This window comes from Rhyacophila brunnea, unplaced genomic scaffold (genome assembly GCF_057557595.1).
Source record: "Rhyacophila brunnea isolate RB1 unplaced genomic scaffold, BYU_Rbru_1.0 scaffold_21, whole genome shotgun sequence".
Classification (NCBI taxonomy): domain Eukaryota; kingdom Metazoa; phylum Arthropoda; class Insecta; order Trichoptera; family Rhyacophilidae; genus Rhyacophila; species Rhyacophila brunnea.
Genome location: NW_028232871.1, coordinates 11,907,748 through 11,931,111, shown reverse-complemented (window position 1 = coordinate 11,931,111; position 23,364 = coordinate 11,907,748). Strand labels below are relative to the sequence as shown.

General features: G+C 33.6%; 1 protein-coding gene across 1 annotated transcript in view; it reads right to left on the bottom strand.

The window, feature by feature from the left end:
• Positions 1-4,388: 4,388 nt before the first annotated feature.
• Positions 4,389-23,364, bottom strand: part of spri (Src homology 2 domain-containing protein sprint) — a 512,295-nt gene continuing 493,319 nt past the window's right edge. The window contains exons 18-24 of the mRNA XM_085949236.1: positions 11,692-11,879; positions 10,675-10,779; positions 9,220-9,411; positions 8,901-9,032; positions 8,201-8,449; positions 7,113-7,332; positions 4,389-5,865 (exon numbers count right to left, since the gene is read on the bottom strand). Of these exons, the coding sequence (XP_085805362.1) occupies positions 5,732-5,865; positions 7,113-7,332; positions 8,201-8,449; positions 8,901-9,032; positions 9,220-9,411; positions 10,675-10,779; positions 11,692-11,879 (1,220 nt within the window). The 3' untranslated portion in view covers positions 4,389-5,731. The remainder of the gene's footprint in view (positions 5,866-7,112; positions 7,333-8,200; positions 8,450-8,900; positions 9,033-9,219; positions 9,412-10,674; positions 10,780-11,691; positions 11,880-23,364) is intronic.

Below are 23,364 nucleotides of genomic sequence, written 5' to 3'. Positions count from 1 at the left end.
GGATGCTGAGACGCATGTACAGTTGTATTGCCAATAAAATGAAGAATACCGTAGCGGAAGAGAGCTGGACGGCAGACGAAAGAAAATAATAGTCATCAAAGTAACAATCATTAGAATGCTAGAAAAGGGGGCTTATAGAATAACGTTAAATTATGAACAAGTTAACCATTTTTGTAGTCTGTTAGTTTGTAAAGATAGCAATATGTCAGAAGATTCTGACCAGCGGAAATGATCTAGAGACGGATTCACTATAGAGGAAGAATTTAGCATTACTAACAGTTAAATCAGAAATAACGGGTGTGGAGTAACAGGCAACCGATCTGGAATGCGGAAGAATATGGGATGAATTTAAAGACGTGTTAAGAATACGCTTATTCTTCGTTCTGACAACTGCTCTTGGTTTATGCAAGGTTACATACAACACACACTATTGCACGTCTATAATGTGTGGTTAACTTTCATATGACACTCACACATTCAAAACCCTGCGTTAAAATGTAGTATTTTGGGGGAAATTCTATTTATTAATCTGTTCTGTGATTACGAACTAATACAACTAAATAATATGGACATACAACAATTTTCCAATTTGAGTGATAGCATTTTTTTGATATTGTTTTTATTGCTTCATAGAAGCAATCAACCATGAGTGATAATGTATTTATTCTGTCTCCTAGGTGAGTGGCAACAGTTCAAATAGTGATATTACAGATATCACATCAATTTCACGATGTTTTCACATTTCACAAGAGAAATGCTTGGTGGATAAAATAGCACAATGAATATAAAAATATAGAAAATAATATATTGATAGATTTATCTTACACATGGCGCAAGGTCATCAGAGCTGACCCCGTGTTTTGCAATTCGTAATCAATTAAGTGCCCGCAGAACTGCATGCATCGGGATATCGTATTGATAAAATGACAATTTTAATGACATCATTTGGTATTTCGAGATCCATAAACACGGCAGTGATAAATAAATAAATGGAAAGCCAAAAACTGAGGTTAATATTATTCAATTAAGACGTAGTTGTCTTATCAGATTCATGCGATTAGCAAGTGAGGTAAAGCAATTAGTTTAAATGGAGTTAGTTTATATGCGAATGCCACCTGCTAAGCGTTTTATCAATACGAATTTCAAAGATATGTATATGTTGGGAAGAGGTATGTTAATGGTTGAAAATAGACTATTAAATAATTTATTCAGGCTGCATTATGAACTTGTAGATCAGATGTCATTTTTTAAGTAGATAATTTAGATTAACTTAATTATACAATAACTTCTTCAGTTGTAACAACATTATCAAAATGAACGATTTGTCCTTGTTTATACATTATTATATTTTACTTAGAGAAAGAGACGTGATACTTCTTTGTTATCACTTATAATAATAATTAATCATTTCAAACGTAATACATTGTTCAGTATTCCGGAAATGCTACTAATGCAATTAACGTTAAAATAAGTATTATTTTTAAGTCAGAATTCATGAGTTTCCATGCTTTCAGGTAATTTAATTATCAAAAATTCTTCCTTTATTCCTTATTCTACATCGTTTCTTCTTATAGTTTTAATATTGGTGTTATACTAATGATTGCATCAATTGGTTTTAAGGTTTTGCTTTTTTATACATGTATGCAATCGACTCAAAACTTTGTTAATTAGAAAAATTAAGTGTTGTCAATTTCACTAGCAATTGTTATAATTTTTATAATTTAGTTTTTTTATATCTTGTTAGATCTACAAATCCACAATGACGTCGAATCGATCAGTAGCTTTATTCTGAACAAGTATCAGAGGTGATAAAGCGTTAATTATCGCATGCGTTAGTTTAAGCAAGCGTTGGATTTAACACCGTATTCAGAATAAAAGACCGACCGTAAAGGGAAATGAACGAAATGATGAAATTTTAAATCGCTTGTATTATGCCAATTTAATCATAGAAATGATTAGTATTTAGAGTACAAAGTGTTGCCATTTGTCATACAATTAATTAGTTTGGTAATAATATTACTTATGTAGTTCTTTGCCGATAATTTAGTATTTTTACGATGACGAAAACAAAATTTGAATCATTAAAAATACTTGTGACAAACTATTGTAGACAGCATTCGAAAATGTTTTAAACATGTCTTAAAACCATATAAGTATACAACGATTTTTGTGTTTTGCAACAATAAATAGAATGTTGTATTGTCTTGGGTATGCCGTAAATCTAATGATATTATTCGTAAATGAGTAGTGTTAGTAAAATTAAAATTATAGAATTAAATTCGCCACTGCGTTAAACGCATACGATTTACGAGTGTGTAAAGTGCGACCGTCGAACGCAGCAGCGGAATTGTAACATAACACATGAAAAAATATCGTCACTGCGTAATCTCTACAGAATATATTGTTTTTTTTTTATTGTAATTATTGTTGATTTTATGTTGAGAAATAAGATTTAAAATAATTAACTTTTTCAATGATTAACTTTTCAAAAGTTATGTTTTATATATAACATTCTTAAGATTACACTTGATAATCATATCGATTTGATCAAAAATTTACAATATAAACTCAGTAATTAAATTTTCAATGCAACTAAAAATCAGACAGAAACATTAGTTGTTTGTTTATTACTCTGTTTGAATGTTAGATGATTGAATATTAGACAACAAAATCCAATGTTTGTAATCATTGAAAAAAAGGTTAATTTCATATAAGAATAATCAGTTTCCTATTTATCATTTATATAGTCATGAAAACAAAGAAACAAATTTTATAATTCAAATCACTTTTTCAGAATTACAAGGTGATATGTAACATCTATACTAAACATTGATATACTACTAGATGAGGAGTTCCCATACAAGTGTGATTTTAAAAATGTACCACAAAATAAAAAAGAAGATATTACGAATATCGTCTTATAATATTTCCTTGTAGGTATAATGCATTAAGACCACATATGATTCATCCAGTAGTATATCAATGATACTAAAGCATATTATGAATTTACTGACATTACTACACACAAGTCCACACCTGTGGTATTAAAAGGTTATATGTGTATATATTTTCATCAAATTAGAAGTAGCACATTGTAACCTTGTAAAATGGAAACAGCTACGAGATTGCAATAAAAAAAAGCAATAATTTTGTAGAAATCAACAGCTTGCGTTTACTGAAAGAGATACAAAAATATAAACATCTCAAAAAGCCTAAGTTAAACAGTCAAACAAAAACATAGAAGGAATAGATTTACATAAAATTCGTTCACAATGTAAATGTTTTCATATACAAAATTTATGTAAACATTTTCACAGATGAGAGAGACAAAAGACAAAAAAAATAAATTAACAAATAAAAAGAGTTTTCGGTAATACTGATATAAGACAGTAGAAATAACCAGCGGTGGTAAACGATGGCACAGTGCCAAAATTCTGTCACAATACATAGTTAAGATTAAAGTGATCCAAGTGCATAGGTGACAGATTGGGTAAATCGGCTTCAAATTTAGTCCTTCCAGGCACTTTCCCTGAAAGCAGTTTTCATACATACTTATAACTTTTCATACAAAGCAGTTATACGAGTCGCTTAGTCGCCAAACCGGCTCTGGGAATTTTTTCAAAAAAAATAGTTTTGAATGTACGTATGCGCTATATCGATAGGTCTACCAGCCTTTCGAGGTGCGAGTTTTAAATTCCGCCCTGTTTCGTCAAAAAATCAAAATGAATATTGACTTGAGTCACCAAATCCGCTCTACATAGCTAACCAATCAGACGTCGCGATTCAAACCATGATTTTTAGAATACATTTAAATCGCTATACAAACGTCACCATCATCGTAAATGCACAAAACAGTTTTTCACGATTTACTCGAAACTCAAAAAAACCTCCATAGTGGGTTTAACGACTAAGCGACGCAAATGAGCAAGTGCTGAATTAAAAACTGCTTCTAACTCATTTTTGATTTACGCTTCAATTGCTCTTTAATGCTCTTTAACCCTCGGCACCCAAATTATTTTATTTATTATTCTGAATTATTGTTGGAAATTAGCTATATTTTTATTAGAATTGTATATTGTTATATTGTTACTATAGTCATTCAAAAAAACATATGTTGAAAACAAAAATGTTATTTTTGCACATAACGAGTTTTGCGTGGATATGTGAAAGGTGAAGAAAAAAATAATGAAATACCACCGCATGGTTGAAAACATTACAAAATACACCAATTAACGTAAGTTAAAGATCATAGACAGTCGAATACATTGTAGAAATAATCATAATATTATGATAGATCGCGATGGGTAACCTAAAAATACACTTAATATTGTTCAACCGCCGTCGTCAGTCCAAGAAAATTATTATGTAGATAGCGTTTTTTTACATACGGCACTAAATACAAACTTAACATTACAATCGTAAATAAACAGGCAAGAAAACTGCAAAACCAAATTTGTTAACAGTTAGTCGATATTTTAAAGTTATTTTAATGAAAAATACAATTTTTTAACACTATTGACAAGTACTGCATTTTACTTATATGAAATCCAAAATAGCTGCATTTTACAAAATGCAATCATACAAGCCATATAATAATATCAAGGTAAAACTTATTAAGAGAAAGAGTTTAATATTGGACTTAATAAGTTTTACCTCCGATAAAACAAATCACCTGACAAACAAAACTATTCAAAATTGAAATGGTTATGTTAGGTAACATTGTTTTATTTTCTGTTTAACACTGTCTCGACTCCTTAAATGCTACCAATTTTGAATTTCATTTTTATCATTGTCTTCTCTTCCACAATAGTGTTAAATTAGAGACCGGACACATATAAGATTTATTCATTTGATGACACATTACAGGTTTTAATTCCATGTAAGTAATATTATTTATGTTACTGATATAGTTAATGGTACAAAAAGAAAGTTCTCCATTGTCTATGTACAGAAATACGTAAGGTAGATGGCAACGCAGATGTTCAATTTTTACAGGAATATGTAGAAATTATATATCGTCAGCTTTTCAACAAGTCAGTAAGTGACATTTTCGTTGAACCTGACTTCTTAGTCTTCAAATGGCTTTTACATTATTTTCCACGGTAATTCATGAATGAAAGAAGTCAGCTGAGTATCAAACATTGGCATTTTTTTTAAATATACATACCTTAAAAGTCATTATCTTGTATCACAAAATTATGCCATAGTGAAAGAAACTGTTATGATAATACAGTAGAACCTCACTAATAGGCACGTCTAGTAATCTAATACATAAGTCATTGTGGTTTTGCGTAAATTACAGGTTATTTTTAACAATTTTTAGAGTGTGAGAAATCAATTGTGAACAAAAAAAAAACATTACGTGTTGCTGCTACTCATAAAACTTGACCATATTTGGTGACCATCTTTCCATTAAGTTTTACATAGAGCCGGTTGAGATTCTACTGTATTATCATTTTGTCATTTAATGACTTCTTGCAGTAAACTGACAATATTACAAAGTTGCAAGATCAATGATTTTGTAAGTGTTACTTAGTGAGTTTTACCCATAAAATATATTAACATCGTATAAATAAAGAAACCTTATATGTGCCTAGTCACAAACAAAAAAAATATGATAATCTTCGATTCGATGTTCATCAATAAAATACACAAAATAACATTGAATGTCTTTGCGGCAGTTTTCTTCTCAGTCACTAGATATACTCGAGTCTTAGCAAAGGACACCGTGTCACGGGTACGACTGCAGAGCGTGTTTGGGCCATGCGATCTTGGCGTCGATCCGCTTGTACGCCAGCATGCAGTTGGTGGACTTTTGGTCTCCGATCAGGTCCTGGGGACAGTCCCCGTCGCCCAGCAGCGTCTCTGAAACGTTGAAAACTACAATTGAATAGAATGAAAGTACTAGAAGTAAATACGTTACAAGAGAGCTGGATAACAAAAATATAAACCGATTCAATCTTAAGGATTACATGTACGTTAGTGCTTTGAAAAATGGTTGTCTACTTTCACATATGGTTATACAAGTCATTTGTGAATATTTGTTATTATCGAAATATTATAAATCAGTGTTGATTCAACCTTTTTACACCTGCGGACCACTGAAAATAGGAGAAACATTTTACAGATTGCTTGCAGGTGCGTGGGTTTTAAAGATTTTATTGGAATTTTTAGGAAGAATTTGGATGCCAAAAATTTGCGGAACACCAGAGAATGTCTGCAGACCACCGGTTTAGAAGCTGTTTCTTGCTTGAATCATGATAGAATACGTCTTTTATCTCTTTGTAGCCATAGAAAATAAATCTCAAATCGCAAAAGTATGATATTTGATAGAAATCAATCTGCAATGCGAAATGACTCGCAGTAAATTTAATGATTAACTTTAGCATCGTATTTATCAACTTCACTTCAGAACTAATTCGTCTCTATAGAAAAAGGCATTCATCAACATTTTTCGATAGAACAGACTTAGCTCGGAAAATCCAATGAATTGGGCACTTACGTATAAAATCATGAATAGGCATATCTAAGCATAATTTTTAAGATATTGAGTCCTTAAATTCTAAAATGACACGAGAAAAATTCAAATCATTCAAATATTAATCATGGCAAAGTTCATGATTTTATACAAAGGTGCACAACTGTTTAGCTATGCCACTGGATTACTTATTATTTTAATTTTGGCAGACGTTAATTGAATTTTTAAAACTAACCAACACCGTCTGCAATTATTTGTATTCTTCGTTAAGTGAAAACAAATAAGTATGACTGACAAAGTTTAGCATACAATATTTTTTTCGGATCTCCACCCTTCGTCACTGACTACTAGAGCTCCAAACCGAAGTATTTTTTTTATTATTTCATTTGGTCAATCTTTACAACGGCCTCAAAAATTTGAAAGAATAATCAAATGTTTAAAATATACATAGATTATCGAGAATGTCATATTTTTATATATCAATCTCGTTATTCAGAATGACTTTAAATATCATCAAATACCTACTTAATTTACTCTAGTTACAATATAACTTAGCCCTATTAGCAACACCACAATGAGAAATACATTTCAAATGATAAACATAATATCATAAACAAATTCATATCAATAATACCTTCTCCGTCCCTCAGCGCGAAGAGTCCGTAGTCTTGAGGGTTCGTGATCCGTGCCCTGTGCGCCAAGGCCCGACAGAGGTCCCGCGCACGCGCCCCCGGTCGCCAAGGTAGTGCAACGCATCGCAGAGCGCCCGCTGACTCGTCAGGGACTAATACTCGCGCCACGCCAGCGCATGCTCCTGCACCCATGCTACGCGAACCTAATGACCCTGAGCGCCACTGGAAGAAAAAAATTAATCATTAAATTTCGTTGGATTAAATTAGGCAATTCATCATTCTCGACTGAAAAGTATAGTATTACTGGATAAACTGTGTAAAATAGGGAATGTATATTAAAATGTAATACTTTAAACGGTTCTATGACTTGTTTTTTCGCTCTATGAGGCTGTGATCGACAGGTCGCACATACAAATTTCAAGAGTTATCTTGTTCGACTTTAAACTCAAATTACTAGCCACTGTCGACTAAAAAGTTAAACACACAGTGACATCTGTTTGAATAATTATGAAATATTAAGCCAACAATTATTGGTATTACAGCGATTTTTGTAAAGCTTTGCTTTCCATTCAACTTGTGTCACTAAAAATTTGCGACCCATCAGATACTGCCATAATAATATCGTGAATTATAGAAAAGCCTAATGAAGAATCAAGCATAATAGCAAAATGACATGATTGCTTTTATGGATAACAAACAGATGAAACAAAAAAGACTTAAACTTTTCATAGTCCAATGTCTTGAGTTAATATGTAAAGTAAATTCAATTCTTTCAGGTTTTGGATGAAGGCAAGAGAACTCTTAACCACAGACAAAAGGTGATATTATGTAAGAACATATTTATTTTAATTATCATATTAATAAACATTTAATGCCATCTGTCGCCATACAATATATTAACCACAAGTCAATACATACTAAATAGTATTAAAAAAAATAAGGCAGATGTCAGTAATAATAAAAGACAAGTGTTAGAGTCAATTCAAACAGTACATTCCAGTTTAATAACTTCATATAGTGAAAAAACTGTAATAACCAATGTGGCTAACATAGAACAGTTCACTTATACAATGTAATGGTTAATACGTACATCCAAAGTCTTATCTTGTTCTGGCGAAGCCAATCTCTTTAATACTGCAACGGCTCCAAATAAAGTCGTGAGATAATATCCCCCCTCTCCCGCTAATAAAGGCGGTGGAAGTAGTCCTGCCATTAGCTCGGCTTCCAACTCTGCCCCGGCCACTGCGCAACGTGACAGTGTCAACACCAACACCGGGAGGAAGTCGTCGGCTCCTAAAGGTGGGCCTCCGCCTGTGCTGCCCCCTCCACCTGCTTTCATCTGTATAAGGAAGGTTAGCTATTAGATTGGAAGTAACAGTATTGTTAATTTCAGTATTGGCAAATTATAAATTCAAGACGTTCACAACACATGAAGAAAGTAAAGAAATATTTAACAATATTTACATAAAGACAGTATAATTCAACGAGTAACATAATCCAACGAGAAAAATTATTAAAAAATACATGAAAAATTTATAAAACGTTTCCCAAAACTCAATCGCACGTAAGTGGAATAAATCAATATTCAAATAATTGGGTGAATACAATTATTGGCCTTCCAATTGGGATTACCAATGGCAGATTAGTTTTGCACCTTGGGAGACTAAACAACTGTAGCTAAAGATTGCTTCAGTTTCTCAACTAAATAGTAAAAATCTGTCCCAACTTTTCGGAAGAGAATTTATAGAGTTGAAAAAATTATGGATTAATGAATAGATAAAGATACTTACAGCATTGAAGATGGCTGATATAGCTGAAAGAAGATTCTCCAGTTTATCGAGGGGAGAATCGGCTTCCTGCATCTTCACGAAATACTTTGATATCACAACCATCTCCGCTTCTGATGGTACCCTCACTGACGGCTGTAGACAAAAATAAACATCATTAGCATTTGGGGTATCTAGAAAACATGTAGGTAGTTCTTAGGATGACGTATCACCGAGTATAAGTTCTTACCATCATCAAAAAGATATTCCAATCATTTAAATTCTTTTACATCGTTTAAAGTGATTGATAGCATTTATTACAGGTAATTAATTTTGTACTAACCCTGACTCCTAATCGTAAAGCTGGCAATGTCCTTGCTACTCTCATGCCGGCAGTCAGAAGGGCAACGTCTCCTCGTTTCGCAAACCTGTCGGCAAGTAGTCGGTATACGTGGCCCCTCAACGGCGCCACAACGGCTCCGTGCAGTACTCCTTCCAGGATAGCGTCAAGATTGAGAAACTCATTTGATTTTAACTGGAAGAAATAATAATAGTTATAGACGTCTAGTTCTATTTGTTTGGTGCTGTATTTTGAACTGCTTTTAGTAAATTCGCAAAAGCATAAAGCGTTAATAGGTTTTGACATTTAAGAATCATTTTGACGTTTCGAATACATTGGTCGGAACATTAGTATGAGGTGGTATACAGTCAGTGACGTTTTATATCGCTATTGTGCAGCTAACTTCATGGTAGTCAAAACTGACTTGGCTTTGTATAATTTATTTATACAAAGATTAATATTTAGATATGGGCATCTCTATTATACTGCCTTGCTAAGTAAAAAGACAGTGTTTCACAAGTTTCAACGGGTCTAGGACGATTTGGCACCGGACAACTGGACGCCACGGAATTTCGAAAATAAATAGACGTTAGATATTTATAGGTACTTTAAAAAAAAATATTCAATATTATTATTTATACTTCAATGATTATATTATGATTTAATAGTTGGTAAGAATGTAAATATGCAGACGTAAACAATGATTTAATCGTGCATATGTTTAAGTTGCAACGAAAAAAGAGTTGTTTATTTAATATAAAGCCTTGGGCATGGTAATTCTCAATCCGCGATAAAGAATACATTATGTTAAGAGTAAAATGAATTCAAACTACTAAGTAGTAGATAGAAACTGATTAAAATACCTCGTCTTTAACCTTTAACCTTTAGTCTTACCTTTAGTCTTTAACCTCGTCTCGAGGCCAGTCGTCCCATTCCCATTTCAACCAATCACCCTTTTCTTATATTACATGAAATTGTTGAATTGTTTTACATAATATCTAAATATACAGTGTATATTAAGAGATTATGTAAAAATAAATCAATAATTTTACATACTAATACTATAAGAGAAAATGTAGTTTAAAACTTGGGTTCTCAACTTTCTCTTAGCAGGGCAGTATAAGTAACAGTTACACAAACGAACTTTGACTTGCCAGCATACTAGTTCCTGGGTTCATATCACAATTTAATCCATGAAAAAGAAATCATGCATTGTTACCCGCATAATGATGCATCGGAAAGAGTATTTTAAGTGTCAACCTAACCGTATAAATTCATTCCGACATGTTTTAGGGGCAAGGAAATGAATTTCTTAGCCTTATATTATATAGCTCTTGTCAGTAACCTGAGGATGGCAGCTTATAGCTGTTAGTTAGGTATTGGATCTAGACTAGATAGGTAGGGCTGTCTATAATGTATTTGCTAACATGATAATAATGATGGGTGTTCAAAGCTTACCTTTAAGCGTTCCTTTTCCACTTCTTTTTCAAACTCCCGTTCTCCGTGTTTTACAAGATAGTTCTTCATTCCTGACATGAACTGACGCATGTTTCTCATGACAATCTGAAATATAAAATCAAAGATTAGATTGGGTTTAGTTAGTAACTGAACAATAAACAATACGCCGTAAGTCAAAGTGAAAGTCGTTGATAATGTCATGTTTGAATAATCGTTATCATTATGAATCTATCAAAATAAAAGTTCCTGATAATCCGTTGGAATGATCCATTTGAATGTTAAAATAGCCTTTTCAATGTTCATTTTTTTTAATACATCAAATGAAATTTACAAATTATAAATTCAAGATGTTCACAACATGATATGATGGCAAAAAAACAAAGAAATATCTAACAATATTTATAAAAAAATAGAGTGAACATCATAAAAAAGTACATGGAAGTAAACGGAATGAGCCTATTTAAAAAAAAATACAATACATCATCGACCTAAACTCAACTCACGCAAGTGGAATATATCAATATACGAAAAGTAATTTAATTTATTCTAATAGTCACCCTTTTATAGTAATCATTCTATTATAAAAATCATCATTATTTTGCCAATCTCCAATATCAAATGATTTTTTTTCAATTGTACTAAAGAATCAACTATAGATCCACCAGTATAAGTTGTAGGCTGAGTGACGGCGCCACATGCTAACATTTGACATATTATTCGATACTTTTTATACTGTGATGACTTGATGAGTTTAGTTCTAAATTCCAACACCGGACGATTTATTTTGTTATATATAATATATTAGATTGATGCCAGTTAAATTAAAATAAAATACAGGACAGCGAATCACAGTAATATATTTTGTAGTAATTCAAGATATTCATCACAATTGAAGTTGTTTTATACAAGTGTTTCTTTCACAACCATTATTAATTATAAGTAAGTATATAGAAGATTGTTATGTAAGTAGAAAAACGGGAATTGGGATTTGTGAAATCAAATAATATAGCTACTCACATGTGGACATGTTTCCTTGGATTCAATGGTGCAGGCAATAAAGTTGTCCACATTCTGGGCGAAGGTCGTCGTCTTGTCGGCTGCCAGGTGGAGGGCGTACGCCCTGACTCCAGACCCTGGCGCACCGCCTCCGCTGCCGGATGACCCTGATCCTCGACAGCCTCGCAAGGCCTGCAAACGAGGTGGCGCTGAAAATAAAGAAAGAAAAATATTATCATTTGTTTGTTCATAGTAAAGGGGATATAGTAATTGTAAAGTAAAGCGTGAACCAAATTGAGGTGCATATCGCGGACTATCACGTGACGTCACAGTAAGCTGCCGCTAAAGGAAAAAAAGTGTGTAATGTCTTTGTTCTTGGTGTTTAAAATGTTATCAGACTGATGCTCCCATCCCGTAGCACATTTTGAACCTTAAAATGAACATTGTCAGTTGGCAAAATCTGCCGAAATAACTAAAAAAAGAGGTCACCTTCTCGTTGAACTGCACTGCATCGACACCTTTATGACGTTTTGATCATATTCCACACATTCAACTTTTCGAATGTCATGTCAAAATCACGTTTTTTTGTTTTTAGCGGTTGGCACTATGTGTTTTCGATAAGAATGTTCTATTCAAAATATTATCTATGGATGTCATGCCGTAAGTATTTTAACGTACGCGCACGTAGAAACTGTTAAAATCAATTGAAATTAGCATGAATAATTAATAATAATTCAAATTACTAATACATTACAGTAGGCACTCTTCATCGGTGTCATTCTTCAGTGAATTTAGAGAGATGGTGATGGTTCAAAATATTCTGTAAAATGACGAAACCATAGAATAAATTTGTCGCCGCGACAGCGTGACAATAGGCGACATGCACCTCAATTTGATTCGCGCTTAAAATACGTCAAAATATTTATAAGTAAACTATCAAGGAAGCATGTTAATGTGAGAGGAGGTATTCGATTTGAATGAGCATATTTTAAAAAGGCATATTATTTTAAATATATAATATTCGAAACAAATGAAACGAAATTTCCTGTCAAATCAACGAATTGATTATGACGTCATAACACGATCGACATATTATAATATAATATCACCGAATTAACCAATTGCCCAAATAATCGCATTAATTCATGAAAGTTTGCTTGTGTATGTATACTGTCTCGATAGGTATTGCAATACCGAATAAAATCACTAATACCGATCAATACCAGTATTCGTTAAAAATATATAAAGGGAATGCTTTCACGGGAGAATAGGACAACTGGGCGCTAGGACAATTGGGTGCCGCACTGTCGAATGAAATAAATAGACGTTCGTTACGATTATATACAGAAAGTAAGCGAGGAATTTTAATCAGTTTCTATCTACTGCTTGGTAGTTTTAATTCATTTTGCTCATGTTTTTTTATTGCGGATTAAGAATTATCACACCTGAGGCTTTATATAAAAACAAAAGAACTCTTTTGTCATTGTAACTTAAACATATGCACAATTAAATCATTATTTACGTGTGCATATTTAAATTCTCATCAAATAAAAATATTAAATATATATTTAAAAAATACCTATAATTCACGAACGTCTATTTATTTTCTAATTTCATTCGATTGCGTGGCGCCCAGTTGTCCCGGCGCCGAATCGTCCTAGACCCTTTCACGGCACCCTATTTTTCTCGATGCTATCAACTTATCCGCACAAACTAATATTTCGCCCAGAAACTGTAGTCAAGAGAGAGCGTTTTAAATATAAATAGTGATTTTTTGTCATTATTTTTCCTTCGTAGAATAATTCAGTCATTTTCGTTAGATATTAGTTTTTTTTCAATACTTACTGAAAATTTGATTTGTAAAAACGGGATTCCGGTAGGTATTGCATTTTTTTCTGTCGAGGTTGCACCTCTGCTTGAAAGAGAGATGGATAAAATACTAAAATGATTTTAAATGGGGACTTTATAAAAATGTCACCTCATTTGTAGAATTTTGAAATAATAAAAAAATGATACAGGTGAATCAACCACGAGGTCAGAAAAGACCATTCACGCGGTATATGAAAGACATTTGGATACATTTCAATCAAGAATGTTTGAATGAATACCGATAGGCTATATTCAATACGCCGCATGTTGATGCAGTGTTTTGAATGTGTGAGTGTCCTACGAAAATGAAACACGCACTATGCACGTGCAATGGTGTGTGTAATACACCAACATTAAACGAGCGTAAATGCATAAACCGAGAGGAGTTTTCAGTATTCGACGTAAAACGTATTCTTTACACGTGTGTAAGTTTAACCGGGATTCTTTCTTACTCGAGTCGGTTACCTGCTACCGCCTTACCCGTTATGTATTTCAGTTCCTATTATTTCTGAGTTCCCTGGTTTACATCATATTCTCCAGTTACCTCATTGTTTAGATTTTAGCTTAAATCCATAAAATCGTTTACTAGCAGGACGAATAGCAAATAAATAAATTGAAAAAAACTGAATAAGCTATCCACATCATTAATAAGTATTATTATAAATTGAATATCTCAAACACGAAGATAACATGTAAAACAATTAATTAATTTATTAAAGCCCAGTAAACACCTCAAGTAAAATGATTGATGTCGCACTGTTGATAAACAAATTTTCTAACCATTATTGAACTTCAACCACGATTATAGAGTTATGTTTCAGTTTTTCAATAAACAATACCAGTTTCTAAGATCTAGCATAATTGAATTATTACTATATACATACAACTCAGGGTTCTAAATTAGCGTTTGTCAAAATTTTCAGTTGGAGGTACCATTACATACAATTTAATTAAAGTAGTTGGTTACATATTATAAAACAAAACATTGACTCGTCGAGATTAACGAGAAAAACGATATCAGTATAATTTTAAATATTTAATGTATGTATTATGTAGATCTAATCCCTGATTGCTATTTTTATAATATAGAGAAGTCTGTAATATAATAACGCGTGTACACGTGAATGGATTTACTGACAGCAATTGTGTGTATTTTAAATTATCGTGACAATAACTCTTTACACGTTAAGGCTATACTTCAGGCACGGTCTAAAAAAATCGTGACTAGGCGATGCGAGGGTGCAAATGACGCATGCCGACCGAAATATAATTTGTCATATAAATTCAACATGCGTCCATTTAATGTTCAGTTTATTGTTTTATTAGTAACAATAATAATATATTCATTGACATGTTTTCTTTTTCAAGTAAAAGGGTAACGTTTTTAGTAATCTTTACACGATTTAAGAATTAATACCCCCGTCGCCATCACGAAACAAATTTACGTATTCACACCTCGACGTTCGCTCTCCGAATGCCAGCGAGTCTATTGAATTTGAATTGAAATTATTTGCCGTTTCACTGATGTATCGTCTTAAAGTGCTGACTGTCTCTCCAATCTCATTCTTCAAGAATAAGCGAGACGCGATGTCGTAATTTTATGGTACTATTTGACAGGTTAACCTCAAAATGAGTCTCCGCGGTGTAGTTCGTTTTTTCGCCGGCAGGTTCGCCACTATCGTTCTACTGCGCAGGCCAAAAATCCAACTGTCGCATGAAAATTCAGAAGCTTCCAAGATTTTTGATTCATGCATGCAATCTTGCAACTTGCATGACAATACGTGTTTACACGTGCATTTTCTTGTTATGACCGCGATAATACGTACTGTCAGCAGTAAATCAATGCACGTGTAAACGGGGTACAAGCAATCGGATAACCGGTGACAATTGACTTGACGATTACCGAAAAAGTGCGGTAACGATCCAAAGTGACATTTCACGATCAGGGGCCTTATGTTAGAACTTGCGAGTTGAAGTCGCCCGGTCGACATGACGTCATATGACATCATTGTGACGTACTACCGGAGTGATAATAGCATTCGAGAAATTAACGCTACTAAAATACTGGCGTTATCCATTGTCCCCATGCACAAATAGGTGTTTCAGCATAATAATATCTATGGTGAGCAGTGTGCGTTGGGCGGCTTGCCTCGAGCGTGTATTGCCTTACGTCACAATTACGTCATGTCGTCGGGTGACTTCATATCACCAGTTATAACATAGGCCTGCAGGGCAGACGATCGACGTGGGAATCTGCTAGCATAATTTGAGCGAAAGAGATGCTTATCTTGGGAGAGCATTTTATTGTTTATATTTCTTGCAATTTTATTGAATTTTCAATAGAAAGAATATTCCCTACAGTTTGACTGAACGTTAATATTGCTGGTTGCTACCCTAAGTATAGCTACCCTTTAAGTCAGGGGGGGGCAAACTTTTTGGATGGAGGGCCAAATTCAAGAATTCAAAATGAGTGGCGGGCCGCAAGTAAAATACCATTTTTAGATATACACTATTTATTATCACGAAAAATAAACATTACAAAAAAATTAATTAAAAGAACGAAACTGTTTTTTTTAACATTTTTTAAATTCAGGTGTTAATTTTGTAGTTGATATTCTCAAAACTGCTTGTAAATGGGCATCGGAGATATTTGATCGTAAAGAATTTTTATTGAGGTTCATGATCGAAAATGTTTGTTCACATATATAGGTTGATCCAAAAATAACGAACATTTTTCTTGCATAATCTTTAAGTTGGTCGAATTTGTCTGAATTAAGGGCTTTGTAAAATTTGGAGATTTCTTCACGACGATGCAATTCTCTTAAATCAGTGTCACACTGCAGATCAATAATCTTAAGTTGTAGCTCTGTCGGTACACCAAGCCCCCCACATCTTGACGCGGGCCCCGAAGCCAGGGTCTTGGGCGGGCCCCCTACCTATCGCTATGGTTAAAGGCAGTCTGACGCTCTCCAGTATTGTTTTTCAAATGGTGTTCGAGGTCAAATAAAATTCAGTGTAATTTAGCGATTTTTTAACACAGTATTTCTCAACACGTCCCAACAACTATATGTTTTAAAATGGTAATAAGTTAGAAGTAAGCTAGCACCGCAGGCGACTTTTTTTTGAGAAATTTTAAATTAGATTAGAGAAAAATTAAGATGTGTGTTTATCTCATTTATCTGGTCGACCCGTCACGCTGGGCCCCCCCTGAGCCCGGGCCCCTAGACTAGAGCCCTGTCAGCTCCCCCCTTGTGGGGGCCATGCGGTACACTATCAATATCTATTGAAAATGGATTGCGTACTATTGCTAAACTTGTCTCAATTTTTTGGAAGTCACCAAATCTTTGTGAAAAATCGTCATTCAGAGCTTTAATAATTTTACCATATTATTCAAATTTATATTCTGGTATATTCAGCAACTTCAAAGTTGGAAAGTGGTCCACGTTGTTATTCGATATTTGTCGAAGGATTAACTTGAGTTTTAATTGAAATCCAATCAAACTTTTTACCATATCATGGGCATATATTTTTTTTCCTTGCAACGCGGAGTTAAAAGTATTTAAATATGTCACGATGTTCAACGTCGAAAATATTGGTTACATAGTGTGAGACGAGACGCAAGGAAGACGTACCTACTGAGATAACACATTTACGAAACAACAAATTCTTCAAATTTTAATCTATTGTCAATATTCCTTAAAAAAATATAAAAAAGTTATTCGTAATCAGAAGTACAATTAATGATGGCGGGCCGCAAAAAAATACCCGGCGGGCCAAATGCGGCCCGCGGGCCGCAGTTTGCCCCCCCCCTGCTTTAAGTGATTATCAGATTGGAGCAGGCACAAATTGATGCAAACTACTCAACGCGCATGCCGAGATGGAATTAGACAGCTTAGAAAGGCCTTCATTCAGTAGTGAATACTAACGATTATTATGATATAAAACTGCATAATATTATGCATTGATTTGGATCGATTATAAAACGTAGTTATTGAACGATGAAACAATATTTTGATTGAAAAAAACATGAAAAATATTGTGATTTGATAAAATAATAATCTGCGCACGGAAGAGCAAAATATTGATAAAAAGTAATTCATCATTCATTAGTCAATTAAGTAAAAATATTTACAAGATAACATAATATTATTTAAGTAATAAAAATATTTAATGATGTATGCTCAAAAATATATAAAACATTTTTGCAGATAATCGCAATATAGGTCTAATTAATATATTGCACAATAAATTGTTACCCAAACTAAGATGAAAGTCTCCGGCAGTGAATAGAAGTAAACAAATAATAACCTAATTAAATAAGATTCATACATAAATTTGAAAACACTTCTGAGAAAATATACTATAACCAATAGAAAAAATCTTTTTGAAAAAGGAATCGAACCTGCATCTCTCGGGTATCGCGCACACGCACATATACAACTATGCTAAAAGGCTATGCAAATTTTAACTAATGGCTTTTAATACTCTCTGAAGCGCTTTCCTAATTGAGCTAGTAATTATTTATTAATTAATTAATTTAATATATTGTTTTCAAAATTATGCAATGTTCAATAATTAGAATGTTACATTCTTAAATCTTTTGAATTATTCGTTGAATGTAAAAAATAGTTAATTAGAAATAAGATTAAGTATAGTAAAAACTTTAGCCTATTATTAAAATGAAACAATGCCTACTGAAGATAGATAAAAATCACACGTTTGTGAAATTAGTATTTAACTGATAGCACACTAGTACATTATCGAATGTAAAAAAAAATGTTATTATTTTCTACATATCGTTCTACGTAAAAAAAAACTGAAATATACAGCCTGCTACTATGTTTGGGAAACACTGCTGAATGTACACATTGTTGTATCAAAACAAAGTACCTGTTCATTGCAAGCATTATTATGATGTTCGTTCATTATGTAACTTGCGCGAAACAAAACTATAAGATAGCAATAAATGACATTTTTTGATTTATTTAACCCGTACATTTTATCTTTCTGCTGAATGGCATTGCCTTGGCTTTGTGATAAAAATGCACTTCCTTTAGCGGTTAGCGTGACATTTAAAATTGTACGTAATAATATTATCAACACGACAATAATATACATTTTATTTTGAGATTGTGCGATGAATATAGTGATGTTTTTTTTTTTAAATACAATTTAATAAAGATTTCGCAATGTCTTTAAAGAAGATTGCGCGTGTAACGTAATAATATATGCCTATAATATAAAACTTATTCTAGGAATGTGTAGTAATGAAAATAATAATTATTCATTCCATGAATGTCGTTGTTTTGATGAAGAAAATTAATGAGATAATTGAATTTATTGAATATCATGTAAAATCAACATGACAACTAGAAAGTGATCGTAGTTAAAATACAAGAAATGCAAATCATGTTAAATTGATATTGTTTACTGAGTACATGTAAATAAGAAAACAGAAATCAGTTATGTATGTACAATAAAGTGAATTTAAACCGGAAAAGAATACGTCGGAAGCCTAAGGCCAATCGCTCATTAAAAATCGTCCGACTGCAACACGTTTTTCGATCAAATAGAAATTGTGTAAAAGAATTTAAACTTAAATGTGAAAACATGTAAGTAAGTACCTAATTGAGTGAGAAAACCGGTAGCTATATTTGGGAGATTTTTTTGGTGGTTCCTCAGAAGTAGAGACGCGTGGTCATGCAATATTGTCCCCCCACAGAAGCCCTATGCCCCCTAGGGGCCGCGACTTATCAGTTTGAAAATAATGCCATAGCACAGTAGCGAAAGGTGGAGGTAGACTGTTAAGATCCGCCATAAATAGTGCACATTAAACTTTGTTGTCATACGTATTTGTTTTTATTGAACTAAGACTACAATTATTATTTCAATGAAAAAAAATACGAATTAGTTTATTATATATTAGTTAATTAAGTTTAGTATGCACTATTTATGGCGGATATTAACAGCTTACCTCCACCCTTAGCCACTGATGTACACTGATTTTAACGACAATCTAATGGAAAAATGTCATACAATATTGTTTCATTCGCAAAATGTATTTCAAATTTCGAATACAAATGCATTGTTATTGTCTATGTTCACCAAACATCATCAATATTCTTCTACCCCTGCTACATGTTCCTCAATGTGTATAGTGGATAATATAATTATGATGGGTTTTTATTTAATTTTTCTGTGCTAGCTGTGCATAGCTTGGCCAGTGACGTCGCATGGAAGTAGGTAGGTCATGCGTTGCATAGGGGCGGTGAGTGAAGGGACGAATACAAATATTATAACTATTGAGAACAGTGACAGTTTTCTATAAAGCAGACGATGCGAAAGTGTCGATAAGCATAAATAATCCTGATAACATAACTCTATTATTGTAATAGCGGTTTATCGCTCTGGAAAAAAAATTTATAGGGGTCCATCTAAACCTGTCAGTACCACAGACCTCTACTTACTTAAAACCACCACCGTTTGCGAGTAGGTATCGTGGAAAGGGTCTAGGACGATTTGGCACCGATCAACTGGATGCCACGGAATTCGCAAATAAATATACGTTAGGTACTTATAGGTACTTTAAAAAAATATATTCAATATTATTATTTATACTTCAATGATTATATTATGCTTTAATAGTTGGTAAGAATGTAAATATTCAGACGTAAACAATGATTTAATCGTGCATATGTTTAAGTTCCAACGAAAAAAGTGTTTTTTTATTTTATATAAAGCCTTAGGCATGGTAATTCTCAATCCGCGATAAAGAATACATTATGTTAAGAGTAAAATGAATTCAAACTACTAAGTAGTAGATAGAAACTGATTAAAATACCTCGTCTACACGTATCTACGACAGTGCGGCGTCCAATTGTCCGGAGGTCAGTCGTCCCATTCCCCGTGGAAAGGCTTCCATTCTAATAATATCTTGTAGTATGTCGATTTTTGGTTCATTTATCTGTTTAAGATAGCCGAAAGTAAAAAAAAAAAAATTAAGTAGGTACCTACCTAGGTAGGTAGGTACTTAACAAAATTGCCGACAATTCGAAAGTAATAATGAAAGGGGATGGCATTTTAAGTATGCGTAAGGGCTGCATTTTGCCTAGGGACGTCGCTGATAGCTCCCAAATACATAATATGAGTAATATGACTATCAGATAATTATGGATCCACCAGTATAAGTTGTCCACTGAGTGTTGGCGCCACATGCTAACATTTGACATACAATTTAATACTTTTTATACTGTGATGAGTTTAGTTTTGAATTCAAACACTGACGATTTATGATGGTAAATGATAAAAATTTAAAAAAATTCGTACCAACAAAATGATCTCTTGTCCACTGCATCATTCTCTTTATAGAGCTGCATATAAATCGAATCAGTCGCATGAACTTGGTTTCGTGGCACTCTTTCGCCTCTTGCCCCATTGCAACTTCCCGTTTCACCCTCTTCTTCCTGCCAGGATAGTCAATTCCATCGGCGAACCTCCTCCTACCCTCAAGATGCCTATGCTCCACAACATTAAACTGGATTATGATACTCTCATCATCAGACAATCCAAAATATTCCTCTGCCTTTATTTCACCAAGAGCCCTGTACGCTGGTCCTGCATTGTCATAATCGTATGCCTGTTTTATCTTGACAATACCTTTTCCTTTAGGTTTGGTGATGGGTATTTCACAGTCATAATAATCAAAATTCGGTTTAATCTGATCTAGCCCGAATCCCTTTTCAAGGACACTTTCAAAGCATTTATCTTTGGTACTGCAGCATGACGCTAGAGGAGATACATACGTCTCATTAACATCATCAACGATAACCCACTCTTCACCTTTGATTTCTTTCACGGTGATGTTATACTTTTTAACGTCAGGGTCTAAGATCTCGTGCAGTTTGTCAGCTTCGACTGCCATGGCTGCGAAAAATTCATCCTCCGCCGGCCCTCCCGTGGGCTCACGAGGCGCGCTCCCTCCTCCTGCGCTGTACGACCTTTTGAACCAAATCATGATTGATGGCTTTGCGGTTTTTGCCCGCGTGGATGAAGGTTTTGAAACTGAAGTTTCTCATTCAGACAAAGATCGCTGAATCTTGACAACCGTTCCGCTGACGGTGCCTCCTGCCTCCGACAAATTTAACAACAAAAAAACACTTCACTCTTACGATAAATTTACGATTATAAACTAATCAAAACAAATTAAAACCAATAGTAAAAAGTTCACTTAAAAATGCACAAAATGTTTTGTCAAAGCACGGTTAAATAGAATCAATAAACGATCCAACAATTAAAAATTAAAATCAACATCGTAAATGTTATAAAACAATTAAATTTATACTTCAAAACAATACTTCAAACAAAGCACTATGTTCGATAATAAAACGTCACTTCGTAGGGCGTTGCGACGGTCGCGATTGTTTATGTTGTGTTCGAAATTTAAATTTCGAATAATTTTACTAAGGGACCCGCACACAAAATCTCCCGGTGTCGATTAGATCTGAACTGAATCAAATGGTAAGCGACCAGGTAATGGCCTGCGAAAGCTCGTGCGGCTTGTTTTCAATGGAGACCTAGCTCGCATTCGCGTGAGAGAGAGCGAGACTGTGTGGGGGTTGGAACGGGACGCCGAATCAAAATAGACGAATGTCTAGGTTTATTATCAGTGGTAAATTAATGTAGTTTATTTAATTAGCAACGACGCACTTTCGGATTTCACTCCCTTGGAACTGAGGCCAGTGATGCCCCCTAGCACAGTAATTCAACAACAGGTTCGCAAAAGATTACAAAAAAATATTATTAATATCCTAAACTTACACTTTCTATAAAAGTTTTTTTTAAACCTTTTGAGTCGCGACCCAGAACCGAAGAAAAAAAATCGTCCAAACTCGAGGGGCCTATCGTTTAGCTCTTCCTTCCAAAAACTTCCATTGGTTTTTAAAAGTATATTAATTGTACCTACATTTGTACCCAATGTATCGTATGCTATTTATTATTTCAAAAATATTGTTAATCATACATAATCTGAAAACATCTCATGCATATATTATACTCACTAGAAAAAAATACGACACCCGACGGTACTTGAACCTGTAACCGTTGGATTCGCAACTGTATGCTTTTCCAATTAAGCTACAGGCATCCTACTTAATTACGACGATTATAACTAGTAGTTACATGAAATGTTTACCAAACTGCATTATACTGTTGGTTCAATATAATATAATGCTACATTTTCAAATCTTGTGTTTTATTCTTTGAATGAAAGAAATACTTTATTAAAATATTGTTAACGTTGAAAGAATGAATTTTTGGGATGAATAAATGGTTTTCGAATTATTAGTTTCCACGGTGCGGTTGGTTCATGGCTGACAAATTGTGAGCATGTTACTACTTGACATAGCATCTGAAAAAAAAGTGTCACGTAAATGACCCTGCCCATGCACATCTGGATCTGCCACGATATGTTCATACAATCTCCATACTTTATTAAAAATATATATATACACATGGATGTCGTCCACACGTCATATTGATATACAAGTAATTATTACAAATATGTGTCCATGTCTTCACATTACTGTCAATGCACTTAAAGCTATCGGTAAATAGATATTGTAGAAAAACATGTTGTGATACCTAGTTAAAAATAAATAATCCCTGCATTACAATAAGGCCAATTGTTGTACGTTTTCGTTCATATTTTTCAACTATTGTGCTAATGTGTCCACTTTGATATTGAAATTTTGTATATAAGAGAGTATCCATTGTTACACCCCCCGAATGGTCCCCATTTGTGGATGTCTCTGTGGATCTAGAGAAGCC